Below are 24,723 nucleotides of genomic sequence, written 5' to 3'. Positions count from 1 at the left end.
GGCACTGGAAAGGCAGCAAAACGCTGCAGTGCATGGAATGCCCCATAAATATCACATCTTTCTAGGCTCCTTTCATTCAGATGCTGTTGTTTAACATACACACACCCCTCTTTAGACCATCCCTAAAAACCTACAGTGCTGGAAATCACCAATGTTACAATAATTTGGTTTCCAATAACTTTGGAACTGAAGCAGTGTTGTTTCTATATCTCCGATGCTGTGAGTGAAAGGTGGGGTTTTTTGCCTGGAAAGTTCCCCTTTACTCTGGGAATGGAATGCTCTTAAAAGCACATTATAAATAACTGCAATATGAGAAATGTTCGTATTTGTTAAAGCAAAATCATTTTATCTAATCCAGCAATGTTATCACCTTCATCTGTGTAACAAGGCTCAATCCTGTGGAGGAATTAAATCTTGCATAGAGGAATAAATCCTTATGCAAATTCATGACATTTGAACGAACAGTTCCCTATATAATGCAATTGTGGAATATAATTATATATATCGAAAATGCCAAAGTGAGATGGCGACGAATACTTTGTACTGATTTACCGATGAACGTAAAACAGAAAGTCAGTCTCTCACAAGAAATAAGGACATAGCCCTGTGGTGAGCACCTACCAGCAAGCTGTGGACCCCCCCGGGGGCAGAGCTCACAGGTGCACGCAGAGGCTGCCTCCAGACGCGGTTTAAAAGACTCATCCTATTCATACTGTTAAAAAAGAACCCAAAATAAAGGAATAAATAAAAGGAATAAGGAGAAAGCGCTCCCCACTCAGGAGTCAAACATGGCTCCCCTCAGCGAGGGTCCGGCCGCGCGCAGGCTCTCTGGGCGGTGCGCAAAGACTCCAACAGGTGGCTCCGTGGCGCAATGGATAGCGCATTGGACTTCTAGAGGGTTGAAGGGATTCAAAGGTTCCGGGTTCGAGTCCCGGCGGAGTCGTGTCATCTCTTTTTACCTTTTCTTCATGTTTTCCCCCCGCTTTGCGGCAGAGCCCCTTTTACCCCTCACTCCCGTCTCTTACCTCACTGCCGGAGTAATCCTGTCCACCGGCCTGGCGCTTCCCGGCGGCTGGCTCCCTCTCTCCAGCGATGCTCTGCGGTCCCGCCTCCCGGTGTGTCTGTCACAGAGCGGGCGGAGGAAACGAACCCGCCGCCTGCGCTCCGACCTCTGCGCGGCCCGGCGACGTCACAGGCCGCTCCGCCGCCAGCGAGACGGGCGCAGGGGCCGAGGGCGGGCGCGGAGGCGAGCGGAAGAAGGGCTCGCCTTATAGCCCCATGGCGGTTGTACGCGCACCAGAGGGCCGCCACAGCGACAGCCCCGAACCGGGCCGCCGGGCCTCCGGCACGGCCTGCAGGCAGGAACCGGGCTGTGCCTTTCCCGAGGTGCCGCAGTGAAGGTCCGTGCTCCGTTTATGGTTATTTTCAAGCCACAAAACAAGGCGTAGATAAACCTGAAGCATTTAACACCGGAATGAACACCATCTCTACTCCCTAACTTACCCGTGCCTATGGGTAGAAGATGAAGAGCAGTTTTAGCATCGGCAATCAAATAAAATCGGGTGGTAAAACACAGAACAGTAGCAGCACTGCTCGAACCCCCTTGATTTTACTCAGGGTTAAATCAATTATAAATGAATCTGAATTAAATAATTAATGAATAAAAAAATGAACCAATTTGGGTTTGGGCTTTGGTTGTTTTGGTTTTAATAAATTGATTTTCATCCTGTATTTGTGACTATTTAAAAGCAATGAAGGAAAAAGACGTAACTGAAACGGACCCATAACAGAAATTTCAGTCCGTGATTGAAAATGAAACACACCACCTCGAATATTAACTACCACTGTTTTGCAGCACAATAACCCACTCAAAAATGCTATTTAGCCATAACATATACAGCCCTTTACAGAAACATCTTTATCCTAATTTGCAGATAAACAGGAAACCCAAAACCTCTCTACACTAACACCAAAAAAGCAAGACAAAACATACCTCCTCATTCAGTCACTTTCAGTAATGTATTGCAGTCCAAATTCTCCTTCTACTTTTTGTATTTAAGGCTAGGTTCATAAGGTTTGCTTAGCTCCTAGTTAAAAAACATTTGAAGACAGAGTGTTTTACATACACATTCGCATGTTGCAAGTAGTATTTACACAATCAATACTCTAGAAATGCATTAGTTTGTTAAGGGCTTGTAGTAATAACGATTGTATCCAAAAGAGAAAACTGCAGGATCAAGGAGCAGTCCATTTCCTAGAGGTAAGCACAGGGGCAGCATCCTGCAATGCCGCCTGTGTAACAGATTCTAATGTGAACTCAATCCTTCAAGACCTGATTGTATAAAGCCCTGAGCACCCTGGTCTCACCCTGCCTTGAGCAGCAGACTGCGCAGGACAAGCTCTCGTAGTCCCTTCCAGCCTGTGTTATGTCAGGATCCCAAGTCTCAGCAGGACTTACCTAGGAAGGTGCCTGTGATAAAGACAGGACTTGTTAAAAAGTAAGAGATCAGAAAGTTTTATCATATAGCAATAGTAATGATAAGAAGACACCTTCAATTTCAAGGAGACCAAGTTGATGGTAGAGAGAAAAGATCCCTAAAGGAAAAATGATCGCACAACAGGGAACAGCGAGAAGCATTTTACTTCTGTTCCTAAACTAACCATGCCTACTAGGGGCAGCACACCAGCAACACCTCAGCCACTGTCAGCCTACTTTTCATTGTCTTTTGGATGTGACACCTAGGAGATGGACTGTGAACGCAATGGGCTGTACAACCATTGGATACTCTCTGCCCCAAAGGCAAGAGAAAAGGAATATTGTCAAGACCAAGGGGAGCAGAAAGGAATTATTACCGTCCATACAAAACATTCCAGTGACATCCAAAACAGCAGTAGGTGTATATATAAAAAACCCAGCATGGTACCTACTGCCCTTCAGTCTTAGGGAAATTTCTTGTTAATAACGATTTACGTCAATAAAGGCAGCATTACAAACTAACACAAGTATTTGTGACAGCCATTAAAAGAAAATATTCCTTGCAATTGACAGGCAAAGTTTCTGAAATGATGCTAGTATTTCACAAACCATTTGCTGATGGTTTTGAGTATTTTCAGAGAAATCTGACAAGCTTAAGCAACAAATACTGGGTTGTTACTTGCTGCTTAACACCAAAGCTTTTATTTCTCTTTTAAGGTCTTTCAGAGTTGTAGATTGCTTTCCCAAGTTGCACGTGAACATCCAGGACGCAACAGAATGACAGCTACTGTGGTGCCTTGTTTTCTTTCCTCGGCATCCAGTATTAATCTTTCTGTGCTTCCATGTCTCATCCACAGAACAAGACACCAGAGTTGGTTTTATTGGCTTTTGATCATTTACAGAGAATCGAGATACTAGCATACATGTCACTGCACTAGAATAGCATCTGCATGTCAGCTGAGACTTGCGGATAGTTGGTTCTACTTGTATGTGTTTGATACTTCTCAAGGAATTCACTTTACTTTGCAAACCATTCATCTCCAGGCAGTCAAGACTTCTTAAGGAATCTAGAATCCCATCTGGCAGCAAAACATTATAATCAACTTCAAAAGAATATAAAAACCCCTAGTGATCAGAGGAAAATTTCCTTCAAGATTCAGTTGGTGATCAATGCATACCATGATGCTCGTTTCATTTGAGCTACTTCCAGCACAAATAGCTAATCCTTAAAAAAACCACCACTTCTCAGGAATAGAAAATGTCATGGTCAAACACTGCTCAAGAGCATACCTCTCGCTTCAGATCTACAACCTGTAAGGTTCGATGTTTGTATGATAAGAATACATTCAACATCACTGGTCCTCCAACAATCACTTCTAAATTTCACCCAGTGCACCTGAGACAATGTAGTGACAGTTTTATTTCTTCTATTATGCATCTTTTCTGCTATCTAAGGGCAGTAACCGAGTTACACCAATTGTAACAGCAATATAATAACCAGGTCATTGAAAACCAATCAAATGCCACAAGAGTTCTAACTATCACAAAGGTTATGAACTGTCACTAAAGGGGAAATGAGCTATCTCTGGTTCTGTAATGGTAGCAGAAGCCTTCAAGCTCACTCTGTTCATTTACGTGAAGAACTACTCCAAGTCAGCTACCAGACTACAACCTGCATACTACAGCCTAGACAATGGATCCTGCTGCCCAGTGATTTTCTGAAAGCTCATCAGACAATAATTAAATGGCCCAAACTTATAAAAGCAACATGTGACAATGTAAAAATTGTATATATTACATATTTTGTTGTTTTATTCATTAAACAATATGTAATTTATATATTCTTTATTACTTGCCTATATTTATTTATAAATTATGTATCTCTACGTATTTGAAAGCAAGCATATGTGTATATGCTGATTCCAGGACATTCTCAATCCTATTATGGTCAGTGTTACAATAAACCTTTCGCAGCCAAACTATTTCTCAATATTTCCTATTACAGAATTGGCCAGCAGCACCTCTGACAAGACATGGAAAAATCTGTTCCGATATGTAACTGGTGCCCAGGTGAATTATGAACATGATTTTAAACTGAATATACCAATTCACTGATGTAAAGACTGAAGGCTGCAAAGACCACAATCCATGCAGTTGGGTTTTGTGCTCAGATTTAACCATAAGCTTCCATATCATTACCTTTCCGACAAAAACATTAATTTCAATAAAAAAAATTTTGATTTTTAAATCTCAAGTAATTTCAAATTTAGATATCTGATAACTGGATAAAGCTCCCTAACAAAACATTCTCACTGCAGGAAATCCCTTGACCCTCAATGTGCACATGACCTGCAATCTTCAGAAAGAAAAACCACCACAAGAAAAGCATTCTGTAAAAAGTTTTATACCAAGAAGTTGTTCCACCTTTGTTATTTTTCTTCAAGTCTTAATTGTGAAATTTCTTCTTTTTCCGATTCCTCTTCCCTGCTGCAAAAGCTGCTTTTTCACTCATGATCTCCTGATACTTCTTTTTATTATATCTGAACAAAATAGATAATTTACTTTTAAGCATGGTAAAACAAAGTTCAGGAAAAAAATAACAGGGAAAGTACTCTACTTTCATCATTTGCCAAACTCAGTTGTCTCATGTTTTCCAAGTCAGATTTGTTTAATTTTATACACTTCTGCATAGGTAAAAGGGAATCAATGCTTGGATTAATGCTAAATATGGGTAAATTTGTCGTGGAAGTAAATTTGAATAAAGGATCATTAATTTTGCAGTAACCAGGGCGTTGTTCATTGCACGTACAACCACATTTCAGAGAGTTACCCAAAACACTGCTGCTGCTCATCAATTCTGAGAATACCATGGACAAATTATACCCGTCTTTATACTGCCTTCTCAGCAAACTTAAGATAATCAACTTTACTCAATACTGAAAACACTAAACAATGAACAGGACATATTTACTGAATATGAGCTGCTAGCCCCTCTAATGCAGCTTCTTATGTACCTGTACCAATGACCACAATGGATCACTGCACAGTACTTAGGCTTTGAATCACAACACTGAAACCTGACTAACACCTGTACTAATGCTGACATATCTGGTGAAAGCCTTTAATGAGCCACACCATAAATTAACTGATCAAATTTCAGAGACATCAATTGTTTAAAATAGTTTCTAACAAATCTCTTATAAATCAGGTCAAGCTAGCTCAGTCAACTAGGTAAGAAATAGCTATACAAACTTACCTTCCTAACATAAATAGTTAATTTACAAGCCTGACAACATTAACCTTACAATCCCAAATCAGGCACTGCTTCCAAGACACACGTTCTTACGTGAGAAAAAAAAAATGCATGTTAACATCACGTAATAACCAGTGTAAAAATGTATCAACTAAGGGACCTACTCCAGAAATTGTAGGTTGGGAAGACATTAACAAATCCAATCTCTTCCTTCAGTAAGTTTTCTAGTGCAGTTTTGATTCCTATGACAGATGGCAGACTGATATGCTTATAAAAGGAAATCATACCAACTCTCATAGAATTACAGTCAACACTTTTCATTTGGATCAATTATGCCAAGAAAAACTGATCTTTAAACAATGAAAACAAGTGCATGCACAGGCATAAATCACTTAAGAGCCCTTGATCTTTGGTGTAAGCCTGTGCAGACACTTATTTTAGAGGTGAACCAGAATAGGGCTGATATGTTATCTCATCAACACTGATGGTATTTTAAGAGTGGCTGCCAATAGTGATGGCCTGTGTCGGAGGAAACCCTTTTTTGAAGATAAAGTATGCTGTCTCAGTCTAATTATCCCCTGTCCCTTAGATCTTCTCAATGGCAGTGCTGGTGAAGTGCTAAAACAGACTAAAAAGTTTTCTTTGAAATATTAGAAAAACCCATATAAACTGAGTAAACCCAAGTTATAGTTAAAAATACTCATCTCTTACACAGGATACTAGAACTACAAACCCATGCTTAAATACCTTCTGAACTCAGAATCCGCCAGCAGCTCTTCAACAATCGTTCTCTTCCTTTGTTTCTTAGGGATTCGACTATGGTAAAAGTCTATGGGAGAATCAACCACGGTTCCAACCTAGAAGGCAGAAACGAAACATTCGCACTGTACAGCAAGATGTTGATTATTCTGCCCTGTTGTTTTTTAATCCTCCATGACAAGTATAAAGGCACCTCCAGAGAAGGTCATTCTAGTAACATAAGGAAGTGCAAAATAGCAAAATCAAGAAGTTTTGGTTGCAGTATCTTTTGTGTCATTGTTCAGTGCACAGAGGAAGGTCTGAGCTTTATAACTCTACAGTTTTTAAACACTGGACTGCTGCATCAATGCTTGTATTAAAAAACAAACCCAGTTCTGAACTTTTAAACGTTTTCTCAAGGAGGGAAAGGAAACCCTTAACAACCATCGCAACTGTCTCTGTCACTGTGGTGAGTTTGCCTGATGGCTACATAGCAGTTAATCCAGCTCTAATACAAGGGCTTCATTCTGGAACGCATCACATTGTTTCCAACCAGCCATTCTGATGACTCAGGTTGCGAGTGGAGACAGATGGAGACCGTGTTCCATGCAGTGAAGGCAGACCTGCACAGATCTCATTATGTGGAATACTTCCACGTTAAGTTTTATTATGTCCAGAAATGTCAAACCATACATCAAGACCCACCATTCAGAGAGAAGTGCTAATATTTTGACAAGTTAAACCAATTTCCTCAAGCATGCTCCCAATTCAAACAGGCCTGAGCCAGTGGAAGCCCATTTCTATAGTTTCTTCATGTAAACCACCTCAAAGCTCTCAAGTTCCAGCAGCAGCAATTCTGGCTGATCACAAAGCTAGCTGTCTCCATTCAAACTGTGTTAGCTAGTAAGAAAATCAAAGCTACTTATTTTCTACACACTGGTTAAAAAAGGCTAATACTTGAAAAATCTAGTCCACTGAGGCTTCAGAATACAGATTAAGTCAGATGTTTGTTCTCTGCTATGAGATCAGCTGAAATTAAAAAACCCAGCATATACACATATGTAATACAGAGTTAAGAAGTTTTAAACTGCAGCCAAGTAATGAAAATACCTTAAGAATTAAGCTATGAAATTGTATCACCATGAAGGCTACCTATAAAATAGGCAGGGAAGAAGAACAGCTGTTTAAAACATCAGCAGTACAATGCCACCTTCTGCTGCTTCCTTACCTGGAAGTACTTGGGTAGACCATCTCTATCATTCTTCTTATAAAAATGCTTCGGATCCAGCGAAGCTCTCATCTTCAAGACTTTCAGATCATTCTTCAGTTCAGTTGTGATTTCTGGGGCTTTCATACCAAACCAACCATCACCTGTGGTCTTCTCTCGCTCTGCCTAGGATGCAATACCAAGAACAATAAATGTGCATTCAGCAACCAGGAGATGATAGAGCAGGGAACTCTCTCCTCCAAAAGATATTTAGAATATAGCTCTGTCCCTTTAAGAAGTATTTTTAATGGCCATTATAATAAGGTTATTAATGACAGATTTGTACCATCTGAGCACTTTCACTTCACTGTCCGTGCTTTTCACGGGACGGCTCAAGAAGACATTAAACTGCACCACTTCCAGTGTATGCACACAACCCGAGCATGGGCTTTCTCCCAAAGCTTGTGTTGTAATTTGAGGCATGATCAACTCTTCACTTACCCTGCGCTGTTTCTTTAGCTGGTGAAGTGATTCCCTGTAGGGTGGGACACATTCTTTCTTTTCAAAATCTGGAGTTATTACACTCTTCTGCAAGAGCTGTAAGATTTTTAACATTAGACACTGATACAAATCTACTGCGTAACAGTGGTACAGAACCTACTAAAGGAATCATGCAGAACCTAAGCAAGCATTGTAATACAGCACGTGAACTTCTTCTATCTACAATGAAAGTAGTAGGGATCTTCCCAACAGAACCCTGGCCAACAACAGAAAGCAGCTGGCTAGCTCTGGAGACAGCAAATGCTCTACAACAAACAGAGCTATCACAGTTGAGCCTACGAAGACCACCCTCACAAAAATAACATGTTTCCTTTATCTCAAAGGGTGCTTTTGAAATAAAACTGCTCATTCCAGACTGGGAAGATTACAGACCTTTATTTACTGAAATCCATTATTTCTACAGAATAAACACCTTGTTAGGAGACAGCCCATGTACCACTAGGCAAAACAGCAGGAATAATCAACTTGGGTTTATTTTACAAGATAATGCTGGTATTTGCACTGCTTTCAGTTTCCAAAGTGTCACATCTATTTAAATTCTTATCAATAAAAGTAAATGTAAATCCACACTTTGGCCAAAAAGAATGAAGTTCTCAGCAAACCATAAAACAGGATACTTCTTTAAATACAAGTAAACCCACCTTATTAAACGAACATCTTTGTGTTACTGTAGTCACATTAACTGCCTCAATTGCAAACACATTACCTCGTCCTTCTTTTTCTCCTTCAGTTGTTTAATTGTGCTCAATTTAGACTTCTGGGTTTCTGCATCAAAACTAATATATAAACCTCCAAGCTTCTTGATATTCAAACCAGGGTCTATGCTGCTGGAAAGATGTAAACTGGAAGAGAAATAGTTAATGATTAGTACATTGTAACAAGCATGCACCTGAACCTCCTACTGTCCTCTAAGAAAGATAAACTCATTCTTCTCACTTAGGTTTAGTTCTGCAATGATTTTAAGTCTCACTATTTAGTAAATAAGGTGACAGATTTCGGGGAGGGGGGTAATATAAATTGAGAAGCTATTCAAGAACAGTATCTGTGGAATCACGCCCACATATCTTCCCTATTAACTCTAATGCTGCATTCCTATCTTAGATATTACTATCTCCTATAAAAGTGAATTCTTCATTAGCTTCACTTTGCCAAAAGAACTCATGACCAGCATACTACTTCTATACACTGAGAAGCTTGCAAGCTAAAACTAAAAGGAAAACCACCACAAAAGCACAAACATATGGGTGGTAAAAATGTAGTCAGCTCTTAAGAGGAAAAAAAAAAGCAGCTAGATTTCCTCCTAAGAATGTTTATGACCTTTATTGTTTAAGAGTACCAGGAATAATGTCATTAAACATTTCAAAGCTGGTTTGTTTCAGTTTCTCATTACTTCAATTAGGCAGCCAAAGGAATGCATTCACAAAAAACAGACAATGGCTGACTCAAAAGGAGGTTTTTGATGACAAGAATGCTTAAAAGCTATAAAGTATTACAGGGAAATATGGCGTGGCAAATATTTCTTGTAGCCTGAATGCTTATTAGTACAAACATTAGTAGTACTTATTGAATGCTTATTAGTACAAACCCTTCACAACTTTCTAGTAAACTGTGACTAATCTTCTATAATGCCTTTACATTGAGTTTTTGTAAGACTTCCGGCCTACCTGAAGGTTTTTAGAAGCCTAATAAATAAGACTTATTTATCCAACCTAAACAGAGTATTATGCTTTAAATATATAAAGAATATAAAGAGGTTTTAGCAGGAGTTGGACTACAAGAGCTCAAGAGGTCTCACCCCACCTAAATTATTATGTGCTAGGCTGATTTCACTTGAAGTGTCATTGTTTCACAGCACAAGAACTGAAAACATTATTAAAGGATATGCGACTATTTAGGACTAAAAAGCATGACAGAATTAGCCAATGTGTAAGGAATTTACTGGACTTTTTGTTATTGATATCCAAACTAAACACACAATTAAGAAAACTGCAACCCAAACAAGCAATTAAGTCAGCCTGAGCAGTCTAACCCAGTTTCACATTCTGGTTTCTAAGCTGAACAGATACGATTTCAAACACTTCCGTTCTGCTACACACAGCACTGAAAAAAAACCCCAAACTCTTCAATTATGGACTAAATCGGTACGTTATAATCTGTTCAACCCCACTTCACACATCAATGACTTACATGATGAGACTACTCCCTCATTTATTCCACATCATTCAGCACTTAATGTACATCTCTTGCGCATATGCTTGAATGAAATGCGGATGCTTAAGTTATTGCCAAAAAGATACTTACACATCAGTCTTATTTTTCAATAAATCATCATCTTCTTCTTTCTCATCTTCATCTATCAATTCCTCTTCAGCCTCTTCCAGATCTGACAATTCTTCACCTTTTTTACTTCCTTCATGCTTACTTTCAGCATCACTACCTTGGTCTATCTGATCTAGGTAATACTTTCGGTCAGAACTTATGCCAGGCTTGGTATCAATTACAAAAAGCCCTTCAGCATCCAGTGAACTGGTTTCTAAAGATTTGCTGAGGGAAGGAGTCCTCTTATCTGCCTCTTTACAATACAGATTCTCTTCAATTGTATCTATGTCTGCCACATCACTATCTTCAAATTCATCACTTTCATCTTCGGCCAGAAACAATGCAAGGGAATTGCTTCCACTGCAGTGAGCTACAGGTTCAGCATATTCTCCTGGTTGATCTTCAGCACTGTCCACACCGCTTTCAGGCATCCCGCATCCGCTAATGCTGTCAGTTCCTTGTGCAACAGCTTCATCTTTTTGTGGGCTCCTCACTTCAGCAGCTTCCTCATCCTTTCCTAAGTTATCAGCATGGGTGAAAGGCTGCTGTGGAACTGCCTCAGCACCTTCTCTTTTGCATTCTGGATCTTTTTTATCTTTATTTTGTGTTATTTGCCCCTGGAATTCTACAAGTTGTTGGGGACCCATGCAATCAGAGAAATTAATGTGCTCTAACTTTTCCACCCTCACGAGGATTTTACTGTAGTCTTCTTGTATTTGGCCACGTGCTTCCTCTGAATCGTCAGCCCCAACAGACTGTGTATTTTTAATTGCCCTTTTCTCAGGCGATTCACTGTCACTTTGTTTCATTTCTGTAAAACTGCTGGGTGTCACATCATTCAAAGACTCTTCTTTCATGTCTTCACTCTGGGTTGTATTGGCAGATTTGAAGGAACATTTGCTTTTAGGTGAACTGGGTTCTTCATTTTTCTCAGTGACATGGGAAGCATCTTCTGTGTCAGAAACAAGCTCCGCAGCTGGTCTAGAACTGGAAATGACAGGCTCAGATTTAACAGTGTGCTCAGTTAAATTCTCATCTTCTGAAACAATTCTGTTTCCCTTCTCAGCCTGCTTAATATTTTCTGCTTGTGACCTGATCTGCATGCTCCTAGTAACTCGTCTGTTAGTGATGGATGATTCCATATGGGAGCTTAAGCAGCATGAGTCTGCATCAGAAATATCTTCACTCTGGGCTTCATGAACTGTATCTGGCTGCAATTCCTTTTTGCTTCGCCTGCTTCTCGTAGTTCTAGTAACACCAGAAACAGTGGAGGAACAAGACTCAGCTTCAGAAACATCATCTTCATCCAGAATCCCATTTAACTTATTTAGAAAAGCTGTCTTGTTATATCTTCTTTTGTCAGGAGAATCTGGCTGATAAGGAACTACAATTTGTCGTCGTCTTGTTATCCTTATAAACAAAGGTGTCTGAAGACCAGACGCAGCAGAGCAGTTCGATTCTGCTTCTGACACATCCCCATCAGCCTGCGGTTCAGCAACTGATTGTACTGAATGGACAGTTGTGTTCTCATTTCTAGTCATTTCCGCCTCTAAGCTATCTCCGACATTTGACTTTGTTTCTGCATGTTCCAGCTCTTCAAACTGAGATTCCTGAATTACCTCTGGCTTACAAACTGATTTAGTTCTTCTCCTAGTCATCCTCACAGACACAGGAGTACCGAGTTCAGCAGCTGCCATCTACAAAGGGAGTAAAAAAACATAAGTGCGCTATTAACAGATAAAATAACCCTATAAAAAGGATGCTATGCAAATCACTAATAATCTTCTTAAAGAACTCTGCTCAAGCTGACAACATATTGCATGTATCTATGTGGATGAAGTACTAACAAACCATCCTGTGCTCATGCTTGTCTACTCACTTTTGGTCGAAGCAGAAGAAACACATTTTTCCATTAAGAAATACAGACAAATATCTTCTAATTCTACAAGTTCCTGCAAGCTGTCAAGGGAAGGAAATTCAGAAGCCATGTGCAGAAACGTTACAAGACTTGCTTAACTATAAAACACTGAAGCCTAGCAAATGGCTGAATGTGCCCCAAAATGGTTTCTATAATCAGTTTTAGGCATAGACTGGCATCTCGACAACCGCAACACCAGGTACAGCCCGCTTCTTTAACGATGCTTCTAGCGCCCTGGAAAGCAATTCAGAATCTGGGAAAGAAAACACCGGCGACAGCACGCTCTTCCCAAAGCACAGAACCCCGCTGGTTCAACACACACCACGCTGCCTCCACATCAGTATTTACCAAGTGGAAAAGCCCCAGAGAACTGCTAAAACAGCAACAGTACAAGGCAGAACAACGTCATCCCCTAACCTTTACCCCTAAACCGCGCTAACAGCTTAACAACGCACCCGCTGCGGCTCCAGCCCCGCTCCGCAGCCACCCCGCACCGCGGGGCCGGCAGCTCCACCGCGTGTGGCAGGGTATGAAGATGGCCGCCACCGCGCTGCCACAGCCCGCACCGCGGCTGCCCGCGGCCCCGACCCGCTCACCTCCCCAGCGCCGGCGGGCTCACTCTCAGCCCCGGCGGCGCTGCCTCCGCCTCCGCCCGCCGGCGTCCGCGGCTGCCGGCGCCGCGCCCCTGCCCGCCTGGTGGCCACCATCTTGTCCCCGCGCCCGCCCCTTCCGCCCGCCCTTCCGGCGGCTGCCTCCGCCCGGTGCGTTGAGCCGCGCTCTGAACGCCGATGCCGCACCCATGGGCGCACCGCGGCGAGCGGAGGCGGGGACATATGGCCTTGGATCACATGAACCGCCGGGAGAGGTTGATGACCAAGTGTGAAATACCGTGATTGCGATGAGGAGAACTCATACACAGCACAGACGTAAAAGCCTACAAGAATTTCAACTTTTAATTCAAACTTTCACGTTATGGAAGGAAATCCCATCTCTGTGATGCAAAACAAGTTAATAACCTGACAAAATGTTATGCTGTCAGCAGCTCCCCAAAAAAATCATCTCTTAGAATCACCATGTCTCAAAAGGTGCTTTTCTACACAAGCAAACTGTCACCAGTTTACAAAAAGGAAATAAATAATTACCCCATTAGTGCAGCCTACACATTTGAGCACAATTCTTGTTTTGTAGCATCTCCATTTATAAAACTGAGCACACATGCGAGCGATACAATATCCAACATCAGCGGCCAAACAGAGACACAAGGTACAGGTAGTGGCTAGCAGTAGCAGCACACAACTCAAAGCTGGCAGAGAAGTTTAAATGACACTTATGTATTTGAGATAAAGTAACCCAGCGTTTTAAGAAGACCACATTTTGGTTAGGATTAAGAAACCAACCAACCCAACCCAAATGTTTATTGATGCATTACTAGTTCCAGTTCCCCATCTCTCTCATTGATCATAAGACCTGAAGAAGTCCAGGAAAATTTCCCCATATTTGCCACCTCCAGCTATTTAGGACTCAAAACTTATCTTGAATATTAAGCTTTTACCTTAGTGGAATGGTCTATAGGAAGCTGACACTCTGAACACTACATAGAGGCATTCAAATGCCACTAGCTGCCTACATGACAATTGGAAAGATGTTGGTGAAAAGTCATTCCCTTTAGAGCCTCAGTCTCAGAATATATACAAGTAAGTTAACGAGTACTACTCATACGAAGTCCTGCTCGTGCCTGAAATCAAAAGGAAAATCAGTATTTTAGACACTCAGTCTCAAGCTCCTGCTGAACTACAAGTTGAGCTTTTGCTACCTATTCTGATTCAAAGGCCTTTCCGATGGAAAGACTACATTAAACGAGAAGCCTTGCCTTAGCTGCAGCAATCTGTCTAGGATTCAAAAGCCAGTTTGCTAGGCTACTGCCACAGAAATACACCTAACTTCAAGCTAACCCTTGCTTGCATCACTCCTGAATGGCACTCCAGCAACAAAGTTTCCTGGGCAGCCTCAAAAGAAGTCATTTAGCAATGCTACCCTGAACAGCTTCAGCATTTGCTGTTCTGACTTGGCCCATCCTGATTGTGGAGTTCACAAGTGTCAAACACAGAAGACAGGCACAATTCAGTTTTTGATTAATAGATTTTGTCATCACTTGTTTGCAATGCTTATTTGAAACATTCACACAACACCACATTTTCTATTTCAAACAGCAAAGATGCCTTCACACGTATGCAAACACTAACCAAAGCATACTGAGGCACAGTGCAGCCAGAAGGAATTCAAGTAACAGACAAAGTAATTGGGAAGATGCATTTTTTCTAAGTCAGGAAGGCCTTTTACACTCTATTAAAAATAAAGCAGTTTTCCCACCACCCAAATTAAACAGCTGACTTGTCTATATATACATACCACATCATGAGATACCAGTTGCATTTTTCTGGGTAATTTTTCTTAAAAGATTATGATTTTCTATAAAAATCAGTCCTTGAATGCTTGAAATCCATGTATCTACCAGGCAAGTAATTCTTATTTAAGAGAAATTAATTCTTTTTAAATAAAAATATATGTTTCTCTCTACTACCTAATGGCAGCTACAATATTATGATAATTTTACAGTGAACTGGTCATAAAAAGTATTTTAAACTGTTTCGCTATTAACAATTCAAACTAAACCCAAATATTGCATCTTTTCAATTAACTGGTCAATAGGTTAAGTAAGAAAAAGTGTCAGAACACTGTAGACACTTCTGCTGACATTACATTGAGTAATTACAACTTTTGGTCTTTGTTACAAATGGTGTAAAAGTGTTTCTATGAAAAAAAGCAATGTTTCCCCCATCCCCAAGGAACTAAAAGAGTAAGCCATTAGAGAAAATAAGTGTTTTAAAAGGAATTCCTTTTAGCTTGCATGATATAGCCTTTGGACTTGATAATTCCTCTGCTTTTAACAATGACGGAATACCGGAGGAGCCATAAAGGAATCCACTCATGTGCTTTCGTGTCCTGGATGCTTTCCTGAAGAACTTCTTGGAAACTTGCTTCACAAAGTAATTCTGAAGTTAAAAAGGGATATTCATGCTTTAAATCATGTCATGTAAACAGCTCCAAAAAGCAACACTTTCAATGAGAGAAGCCTTTTTCTACAGTCAGAAATCTTAAGCAGTGCCAGATGCTCCACAGATCCACTCTTCTGGAAGGCACATATGGTGAAAGCAGCTGAATATTACTGAAGCAATCTCCAGGGCACCTTTGTTTGTTTCAACATTAAGTATATCCCCCAAAACTGAGATTTCTATGGTATCAAATGGAGTTGATCAGCACAGCCATTAGCAGGAAGAAAGTAAAATTTGAGAAGCTAGCTAGACAAACCATAGGTGGGTAAGATATAAGGCCACAATCAGCCAAGTACTGCACGTTCTCAGTTACCTCTGCAGTCACTGAAAGCTCAACACTTACAGCATCTCCCATAACTGGGCTCATAACAACTGCAAGCCCAGAAAGCATTAACAGAAATGGGCTTAAACACCACAAAATGGAAAAGGAAGTCAAACACAAATCTTCCTGGTTTCCTCCGGAAAGCCAGCCAAGGGAACAATCTCTTTGATTATGAGTGTTCCCAAAAGATAAGTCTGAATACTCTTCAGCTGACCATTACAGAAAAAGTTAAGCTTAGCAAACAATGCATAAGGGAATCATTACTTGCTTTGTTTTCTATCCAAATCCTCTTCAGGTCACGACTCTCATATTTATTAAATTAAAAGTTCCAACTTGGATTTCACAGGACATGGAAGTGGTCAGGCTGAATGGCAATTCATCTTGTATGCTGCCAAAGCAGTGCTGAGACATGCTCAAGTAGTGGTGAAATTCATCAGTTCTAACAGTGGTACTATAAAGCATGTAATTAATAAATAGCATTTCATACACTTTTTTTTTTTCAGGGGAGAAATGGGAAGAAAAAGAGAAGAAAGTATGATCAGCAGGAATAAGGTCATAAGGAAGAACACAGAGAAGGTATTAACTGAATATTGTTTCAGACCTCTCACAGTGCCAGTAAGCTATATAAGGTGTCATTATAGTAAAGAAGATTAGATGATGTTTGAGAGAAACTAATCCCAGAATATTCTTAGACAGCTAGTAACTCAGAATTGTTCAAGTCCTTCAATCATTCAGTAAATTAATGCTTTTATGCATTAATGACCAAGAATTTACACCAACTCTTCTCGTAACAATGGTATTTTAACAGATCACTACTTTGAGAGAATCCTGCTTAAAGCATAGTAATGTTACATGTCTAACATTACCAAACTACTCGAAAATCAACTGACCAACATTTCTGTGCAAGCTCTTTCCCAGACAAGTTCTGGACAAGTGGACTTTCATTTGTCATTTACTGACCTTCAGCAACAGAACTGTCATTTCATTCTATGCTTTGTGGAAATGAGCTATGCTAATTTTTGAACATATGTAGTACAGACTTCTCAGTAGTTTGTTCTTCTATTTATTTCAATAAACTATACAAGGGTGGAAGATTGCCCTTCCCCTCTTTTCCTGAAGGAAAAGCAAGAACTCAATGGAAATATTTTATAAAGGAAGATCTTTTAAAATCCTTGGTTCAATATTCAAATGCAATGAATGCTGAAATTCAGAGAAAGATTATTCCCAATTTTGTACTGAATAATGCACTCAGAAGTCTTCCTTCAATTTATTTGGCAAAGCCTTACCTTTTGGGTCATTGTGAGTTAACAGCTGTATGTCAAACTGTTTTGCAAATGCTGTGAGATCAGGTGGCATCACACAACAGGAAGCTAGGTTCACCTGATTACTACTCGGTTTTACCTGAAAGTTGAAAGTAATAAATACTTTTATAAGAAAAACACATAAATGTACTCACTTTAGTTGTTGCCCTTATGCCCTTTATTACAACAGAAAGTTTTCTTTGAACAATTTGTTTTGAGGTCTCAACAAGGCCAATTAAGTCAGCATGATGGTCAACAGGCAACTCCTGTATCTGCAATTTCCTGCAGCACAGAGCCCAGAACAAGAATAGGATCTAACTTCAGGTGCTGCATCAGCAAGATGAATACTAACCCATTCTGGCTTCCCATCTGCTGTGCTTCCTCAACAGCAGCATTTCCCCCCTTCCACCTCAGTAAAAACGTAACATGGGCACTAGTTTGATAAAGACTTTAAATAAAATGTCAATAAGCTTTTAAGGATATATAATTTGCAGTCTTCCATGCCCGCAGGGTTAAGTTAAAAGGGATGCTCTTCCACTGACTCTCTCTGGTAGTCACAAACTGCACTCATGACCACCATGCAGATGGCTATTAATCCCCTCAATTATCCTCCTCAGTACACGCAAAACAGCAAGGAGCACAAATGAGGACTCTCAGCAGGACCTCTTCTGCAGATACAGAATGTTCACAAGAAATATCATAGAAGGAGTATTCAAAGAACTAATAAGGCAACAATAAATACATGGGCATGGAGACATACTAGTACACACCTCCATCACTCTAATGGTAAGAGCAATTAGTCACATTGCACAACAAAATATTGTGCCACTTCATTCGTAACCTGTTTTCCTCCTTACATTTAAACTTAGCATTCAAACAGTATCTTTCTAAGGGGAAATCCCTCCATTCATAACACACCTTAAAGTGAAAATGGCCGTTTTCAGAGTCACTGGAATAAATCTGGAGGTTTAAGAGTACTGTTTATACTCATTCCTAAACATAAAAGCATTCAAAACCCAAACCTTCACTACATCAAAGAATCTGCTATTGAACAGACTTGTGGTTTCCAGCCTTTGCTGGCCTGTATCTAAGAATACCAAACAACAGACAGTCACACTTTGAGCCTCCCCTACCATGAACAAGGTTGTGACCATCCATAAGATGCTAAAAACAGGGCTAACAAATATTTTGTATATAGACACCTTTATAACAAAAGTTTATAACAATGTGGCAGTCAACAAAACCAACAGTTACTCTGTGCTAGAAATCCTACAAATAGGAAGTTTGTTCTCACCTGTGCCCAGAGATACAGCTGTTCTAACAGTGTTTTATCTAGGTCAGATGTACCTATGGCAACAATCTTGTTATTTTGAACTAGATTTTCAAGTTCTTGCCAGTAAGGCTGCAAGTACTCCAAGGAGAAGCTAGTTCCATCTTCAACAGGAGGTGGGGCAATAATGACCGAGTCTAACTGAGCCACGCCAAGGGCAGAACACGCTGAGGAAAAAGAAGAGACACTGCAAAGTCTTCAGTGAGATAACAACACAAGCATCATGACTCAGCAAAACCCATGCCTCCTGCCTCACTGTGCTAGCTTCCCTTTTACTGTTTCAAACTCTTCAGTGTATCAGCAGTCAAGGATAGCAACAGACTGCATTTAGAAAAGAAGCAAACATACAGCTGAAAGCCAAGGTTCAGTTGTAAGTCTTGGGAAAAACAAAAACATCACCAAAGCAAGCCTGAAGCTTTTTTTTTTCTTTTTCAGTGCTAAAACTGTTTTTCTCTTAAGGCAGTGGGGATGTGCAATTTTTGATTCCTTCACTCTCAGTTCCTTCCAAAATTTGTAACTTTCACTATGAACTCAAATACAGGGCATGGACTAGGAGGACTATTCACTCTATATGCAGAGTTAAGACTAAAGCACACTAAATCTGGGGATTTAAATTGCCAGAGAAGTGGCAAGTCTCAGAATATCACTGAGCTTTAGCAAAGATTAAAGTCATGAGGCCTTTTCTGCAAAGCAAAAAGAAGAAAACTAAGTAGCTAAATAAATTATTTTCTTCTGGAAGAGGAGCCTATACCTGCATTTTTAACAAATGGTACCACAACTTCCAATAAAGAGGCTATTAACTGGAGTATCGATAGAGAAGAATTACACCTGACCCTCTGTTCTTCGGTAACCCCGTATGCCCAACCATCTTCCAAAGTAATAAAGTTCAGTGCTGCTCATGATTAGTGCTACCGTAGACTAACAAAACTTTATGTATCACTGCAGCCATTATTTTCATTAAAACTTAATTATTTCAGCAGCTGATTGCAGTATTGTTTTATTTCTTAAATAATCTCTGAAATACTGCACAGTTAGTAGCAAAGTGCATCATGTTAAAAACAACTGGCAAATAACATCCAACTGGTAGGAACTATTGTATCACTGTTACTACAACATCACATGCTATTCATTTTTAACTTTAACAAGTTTTAAGTGAAAGAATAAAAGCTTGCTCCTGCTTGGAGCAAGCAATCAGATTTTGAGTTTGTGGATCCAAGGTTACAGTGATCCACATTTAATAAGTTTGCTGACTGAACTAATGCATATATAGACATTTATTACCCAAGTCTCTCTTAATTAGAAAAGAGGATATACTGTGGCAGTCACTAAACACACCTCTTGTATGGAAAAGATTCTGATTTCTAAAGTAGTGAAGCAAAAAGAAACCCTCCCAGAAGTTTGAGTTTCATACTTACCCAGGTCAACTGCATCTCTGATTGATGAAGAGTTTGATCCAACAATGAAAAGTTTTGCTGTTTTCAGAGAAATAGTAATCAGTAACTAAACACTATTATTAAACATATAGCTATTTACTTTAGCTATATACAATTCTTCTCGGGTAAAGGGTTCTTAGAATATACACCATTACTTTAAAAATTGGGGAAAAATAGCCTTCTGAAAGGTGACTGCCCATTAAATAAACTATTCTCAAATTTCAAGGTGGTTGTGCAGTCTCAGAACAAGAAATCATTTAGTTAGATGGTCTAATAAACTCTAAAGCTGGGACTTCAGCACCAAGACAGTAAGCAATAACCATAACAACCTGTATAAAACCCCAAATGTAATAATACAAATGGACCTCTTCACAACTTATTAAGACTTAAATGTCCTCGTGTTATGCCACTGTCTCCTTCAAGTTCATCATATTCAACCTGGAGAAATTATACAAATGAACATGCTTCCATTCCTATGTCTTAATTCCAGTGTTATCTGTAATATTTTGCTTCAGGAAAATCAAAGAATGACAGAATATATGTAAAATGTCTTGAAGGAATACAAGTTAAACTACAAAAATGCTGAGCTGCTTTAAAACCTGAAATATGAATTCAAGTCTTTCTTAGCCAACTTTTGGATTACCCAAAATACAACAGTATGCACCAATGTCATTTGACTTTGCAATTGCAAAACATGGGGGGGTAATATACATATATGAATATCCTAATAATGACTGCACATGAAAACTTTTTATGCCACCAGATTTTTTACTACATCCTTACCTGACACTTTCAACTCATCCCTTTCTTCAGGGTTTATTTTTTCTATAGCTTGAGCTACAGTACATTCCAGAACCTCCAGTATTTCCTGTAGTATAAATACACGAGACTTAGGAAAAAAAAAACTGGGGAAGTTTAGGAAAATTTCATCCTCTGACCTCATTTAAGACTAGGCTGACATCTCATGTTAGCTGGCACAAGGTGACTTTTTAAAGTCTTGCCTACATTAGATGTTATATTATACACAAAGAGAATATAGTCAGAGAATTCAAAGAATATTCAGAAAATTCTTAGTACCATGCACCACCTTGCCCCCAACCAAGAACACTCTGGCAATTTTTGCTGCTTTAAGAAGAAATCCTCAAGCAAATCCCTGAGTCATTCCACAGAGACAGCATTTTAAACAAAAGTTGTTTTGGTTTGGTTTTTTGTGGTTTTGGTGTTTTGTTTTTTAATTACTGGAAACCAATATAATCTGTAAAAGAATGTGGAATTATGTAGTTAGCATGTCTGGACAGTAAAACCTAGCTTACACTAAATATTAACTTCAACTAGATCACTACACCCTACAGAGATAAGTGTTTGTGTTCTCTTTTTAAGAATCATTAGATCCTCCACAAATCATTCAACAGTAACTGCCTCTCCACACTCATGTGGAAGGCAGCAACGTGCAGCTGATGCCACCATCACACAAGAACCAGTAACAAAACGTGCATACCACCTCTCCTACCTGATTTAGGTCTTGTCCAACCTTCGAGCTCCATTCAGTCAGCGTTTTCTGAATGCAGTCCCGCACCTACAAAATATTTGTTCATGTTGAAAAGAAGCTTCATGTTACAGCTGCACAGAAACACAATGATTCACAGGCATGTGAGACAGACTGCACAGGTGAATTAATGACACCATTCCTCCAACCACAGAAGATTCTTTCTTCATAGCTTCCATGTGAAACTTGTTCAAACTAGTTTACTTGCTTTCCTCTCCTCTTTCACAAAGAGTTTTAGCAGTAATACAAGTACTGTACTGAATTTATTTCTCAGACCAATGCCATCTTTAAAGCAAAAAACAATGCTAAGGAAGCAAGAGCTACCTATTCCACTGTGGTTTGCCACTAATGCTTTTAAATCCTTCATTAATGAAGGGGGAACCTTCAGACCCCACTCCACACTTGTATTTTCCTGCATCAAGAGATACAAAATAAACTTGCCTAGGACTCTGATCATGGATTTTCTTGAAACTAGTAAGGCGTAACTATTAAGCCAGCTAATTAGCTGCGTATTATAGCAGTGCTTCAGCTGTACCGATGCCCTAGCTTTCCTTTGATACATCTTGGGAATTGTTACCCTGCAGGCTGAGTAAATGTACTGTCAGGTCTGCTGTCTGCCACAGGTAGGAGCACTTTCATGAGCTGCTGCTTCACTTCACTTTTAGCAATACATTTTATAACTATGCAAATACCTAGTTTTTATGCTATTAAATAACAGTTTCCTGAGACACCTCACATGAATTCAGAGGGTTCTTAATACCTTACACAAACTAGAAGCCAAACACACCCCACTCCAAAAACACCAAAACCCCTAGAGATCACAAAGTTTAAGCCATAATACAGTAATAATACTTCATAAGCACAAAATCTGCACATTCTTTCCCAGTCATTTAAAATGGCATGAAAAAAAAAATAAGTCTAACAGCAAGAATTTACTCCCCCTACTAAATCCACAATGCTGGAACTTTTCACCCTATTTTGATGCTATTTTTAACATTATGTTTTTCCTTTCTGAAAGAAAGTGAGACAGTGTTAAATACGTATATTGAATATACTGCTACTCTGCAACTGTCACGCTTGATATTTCTATTGCAGTTAGCATGGACCAGCCTCTGTCTCTGACTGCTTTGGCCAGCTTTTCCAGATACAGCTACATCCCCAAACTTCTAACATTAGGGTTCACACTCTGCAAAATCTTAGCTTACATTCTACCACTGACAGTTATACACACACCACCTACACCAAACAGAAGAGTTAAAAACCAATTTAATTCTGATCATCAACACCAATTGTTCGCTTTTGGAACCCCAGCAACCCTGGAAAGCAGGCAGCCTTATGTTTAAGCGCAGATTTCCCTGTAAACAAGTTAATTTGAATACTTTAACTGCTCGGTTATGCACAGTGGCCACTCTTTATTTAGCGACCGTACAGGAGCTGCTCACACAAGCGTGCCCATTAGGATACAGCTACCTCTCTGCTGCAGGATTTAGCCCTATTTCACACAGCTCACACGTTGTAATAAGCAGCCAAGCTAAATAAAAATGTTATTACTGCACGACAGCTAAATTAAAGTATGATGAATCCTTCCTTGTCATTACATCACCCTTCCAATCACCTTTCTTACCGTTTGTGCAAGATTATTATGCAGTAAGCCAACTTCTAGACTATCAACAATGCCACTACATAGTGATAACCAGCCAAAACCACAGTTCTTCTGATTAGCTGTTAAATGCCCGTTTTCAAATGGCTGTGTCATTACGAGACAGCAAATACACCAGCTCTGAAGTTCATGGCCGCAGGATCTCCATGCATTTTATCAGGATGATTAAGTGTTGACACATACTGCTGAAGGTAACAGTTTTAAAGTGACAATTTAAAAGTTCTTTCAACTTCTTAACACAGAACGGCAGCAATACTCTTTTAAGAGGACAACAACGACTGATGTTCCCAGACCTTAAAGGAATTTCAGGTTAGAAAAAGCAACTCTGATCATTTGTAATGCAAGCTCGTATCTATTCCTATCTTCCTCTTGCTATACAGAAGTCTCGGATCTCTCTTTTGCCATTACGGACACCACTTGGACAGCGGTTTAACTCCCCATTTCCAAGCGCAGGAGAGCAGTCTGACCTTTGCTCTGCCCCACAGAGCCTCAAGAGCCGCGCTTCCGTGGGGAGCTCTTCCCTTCCATGGCGGACCCCAAGCCACGCCACCTAAAGCCACAAGAACGAACCCGGCGCTTGCCCAGAGCCCGCCCCTCTGTGGCGCCTCGCGGGGAGGCCCGGGCCCGCCGCGCTCACCTCCTCGCCGGGGGTGGCCGGGCACTTCTTGCGCAGGCAGCCCCAGTTGAGGAGGTTGCCGGTCTGCAGCGTGAGGGTGCTCGCCCGCTCCAGCAGGGCGCGAGCGCCGTCCGTCCCCATCGGGAAGCCGGGCACAGCTACAACAGCAGACCCGCTCCGCTCGCCACCGCACCAGGCAACGCCGCGCCGTGACTCAGCACAAATACCGGCGGGGAGATGCTTTGTAACCGTCCCCGGTCACATGGCACGAGCACAATGGGCGGCGGGGCGGGCCCAGAGCGGGAAGCAGCGTGACAGCCTGGCACAGCGCCCCGCCTCGCGCTCCTGCCTCACGGTTCCGCCGCACGGCCCCGCCTCACAGCACCTCTACACGGCCCCACCGTCCTTCGCCTCACGGCCCCGCCGCACAGACCCTCCTCGCCCCGCCTCACGGTCCCGCCTCACGGTCCCGCCCCACCTCACGGTTCCTCCACACGGTCCCTCTGCACTGCTCCGCCTCACGGTCCCCAAAGAGGCGGCTGCTCCCGCCGCGCAGCGCCCCCTAGAAGCCGGCCGCGGCGCAGCACGCGGGCAGCGAGGGGCGGGGCTTGCCGAGGGGGCGGGGCGATGGTGCCGGGCGGGTTGGCGGGAGGCGGGGCCGTGGGCGGGCCGTGGCGGCCGCTGAGCCGGGTTCCTCCATCCGTCTGCCTGCCTGTGCATCTGTCCATGCATCTGTCTGTCCATGCATCTGTCTGTCCCTCTGTCCATGCATCTGTCTGTCCGTGCATCTGTCTGTCCATGCATCCATCTATCTGTCCGTGCATCTGTCTGTCTGTCCATGCTCCCTCTGTCCATGCATCTGTCTGTCCATGCATCTGTCTGTCCATCCGTTTGTCCGTGCATCTGTCTGTCCCTCTGTCTGTCCATCTG

At 41.1% G+C, this 24,723-nt stretch overlaps 1 protein-coding gene across 28 annotated transcripts; it reads right to left on the bottom strand.

The window, feature by feature from the left end:
* Positions 1-323: 323 nt before the first annotated feature.
* On the bottom strand, positions 324-24,286 carry GCLM (glutamate-cysteine ligase modifier subunit). Of its 28 annotated transcripts, none has more exons than XR_013957332.1 (9): positions 12,928-15,347; positions 10,537-12,251; positions 8,942-9,077; positions 8,176-8,271; positions 7,696-7,860; positions 6,477-6,586; positions 2,368-5,016; positions 1,994-2,087; positions 324-1,509 (listed from the first exon to the last, which is right to left on the bottom strand). XR_013957332.1 is itself a non-coding variant. In XM_080622581.1 (9 exons), exons 1-9 carry the CDS (start codon positions 23,271-23,273, stop codon positions 12,238-12,240), a joined length of 843 nt encoding a protein of 280 aa, XP_080478707.1. In that variant the 5' UTR covers positions 23,274-23,614; the 3' UTR covers positions 12,102-12,237. The 28 variants fall into 28 exon arrangements, 17 of the variants coding, with proteins under 17 accessions (XP_080478701.1, XP_080478704.1, XP_080478700.1 ...); XR_013957333.1 differs by having other exon boundaries at positions 324-2,087; positions 2,368-2,470; positions 4,885-5,016; XR_013957334.1 differs by having other exon boundaries at positions 324-2,087; positions 2,368-2,470; positions 4,901-5,016.
* Positions 24,287-24,723: the final 437 nt, after the last annotated feature.

The sequence above is a fragment of the Psittacula echo genome (assembly GCF_963264785.1).
Source record: "Psittacula echo genome assembly, chromosome: 7".
Classification (NCBI taxonomy): Eukaryota; Metazoa; Chordata; class Aves; order Psittaciformes; family Psittacidae; genus Psittacula; species Psittacula echo.
The sequence above is the reverse complement of the archived record's forward strand: the minus strand, read 5'-3'. Positions and strand labels throughout refer to the sequence as shown.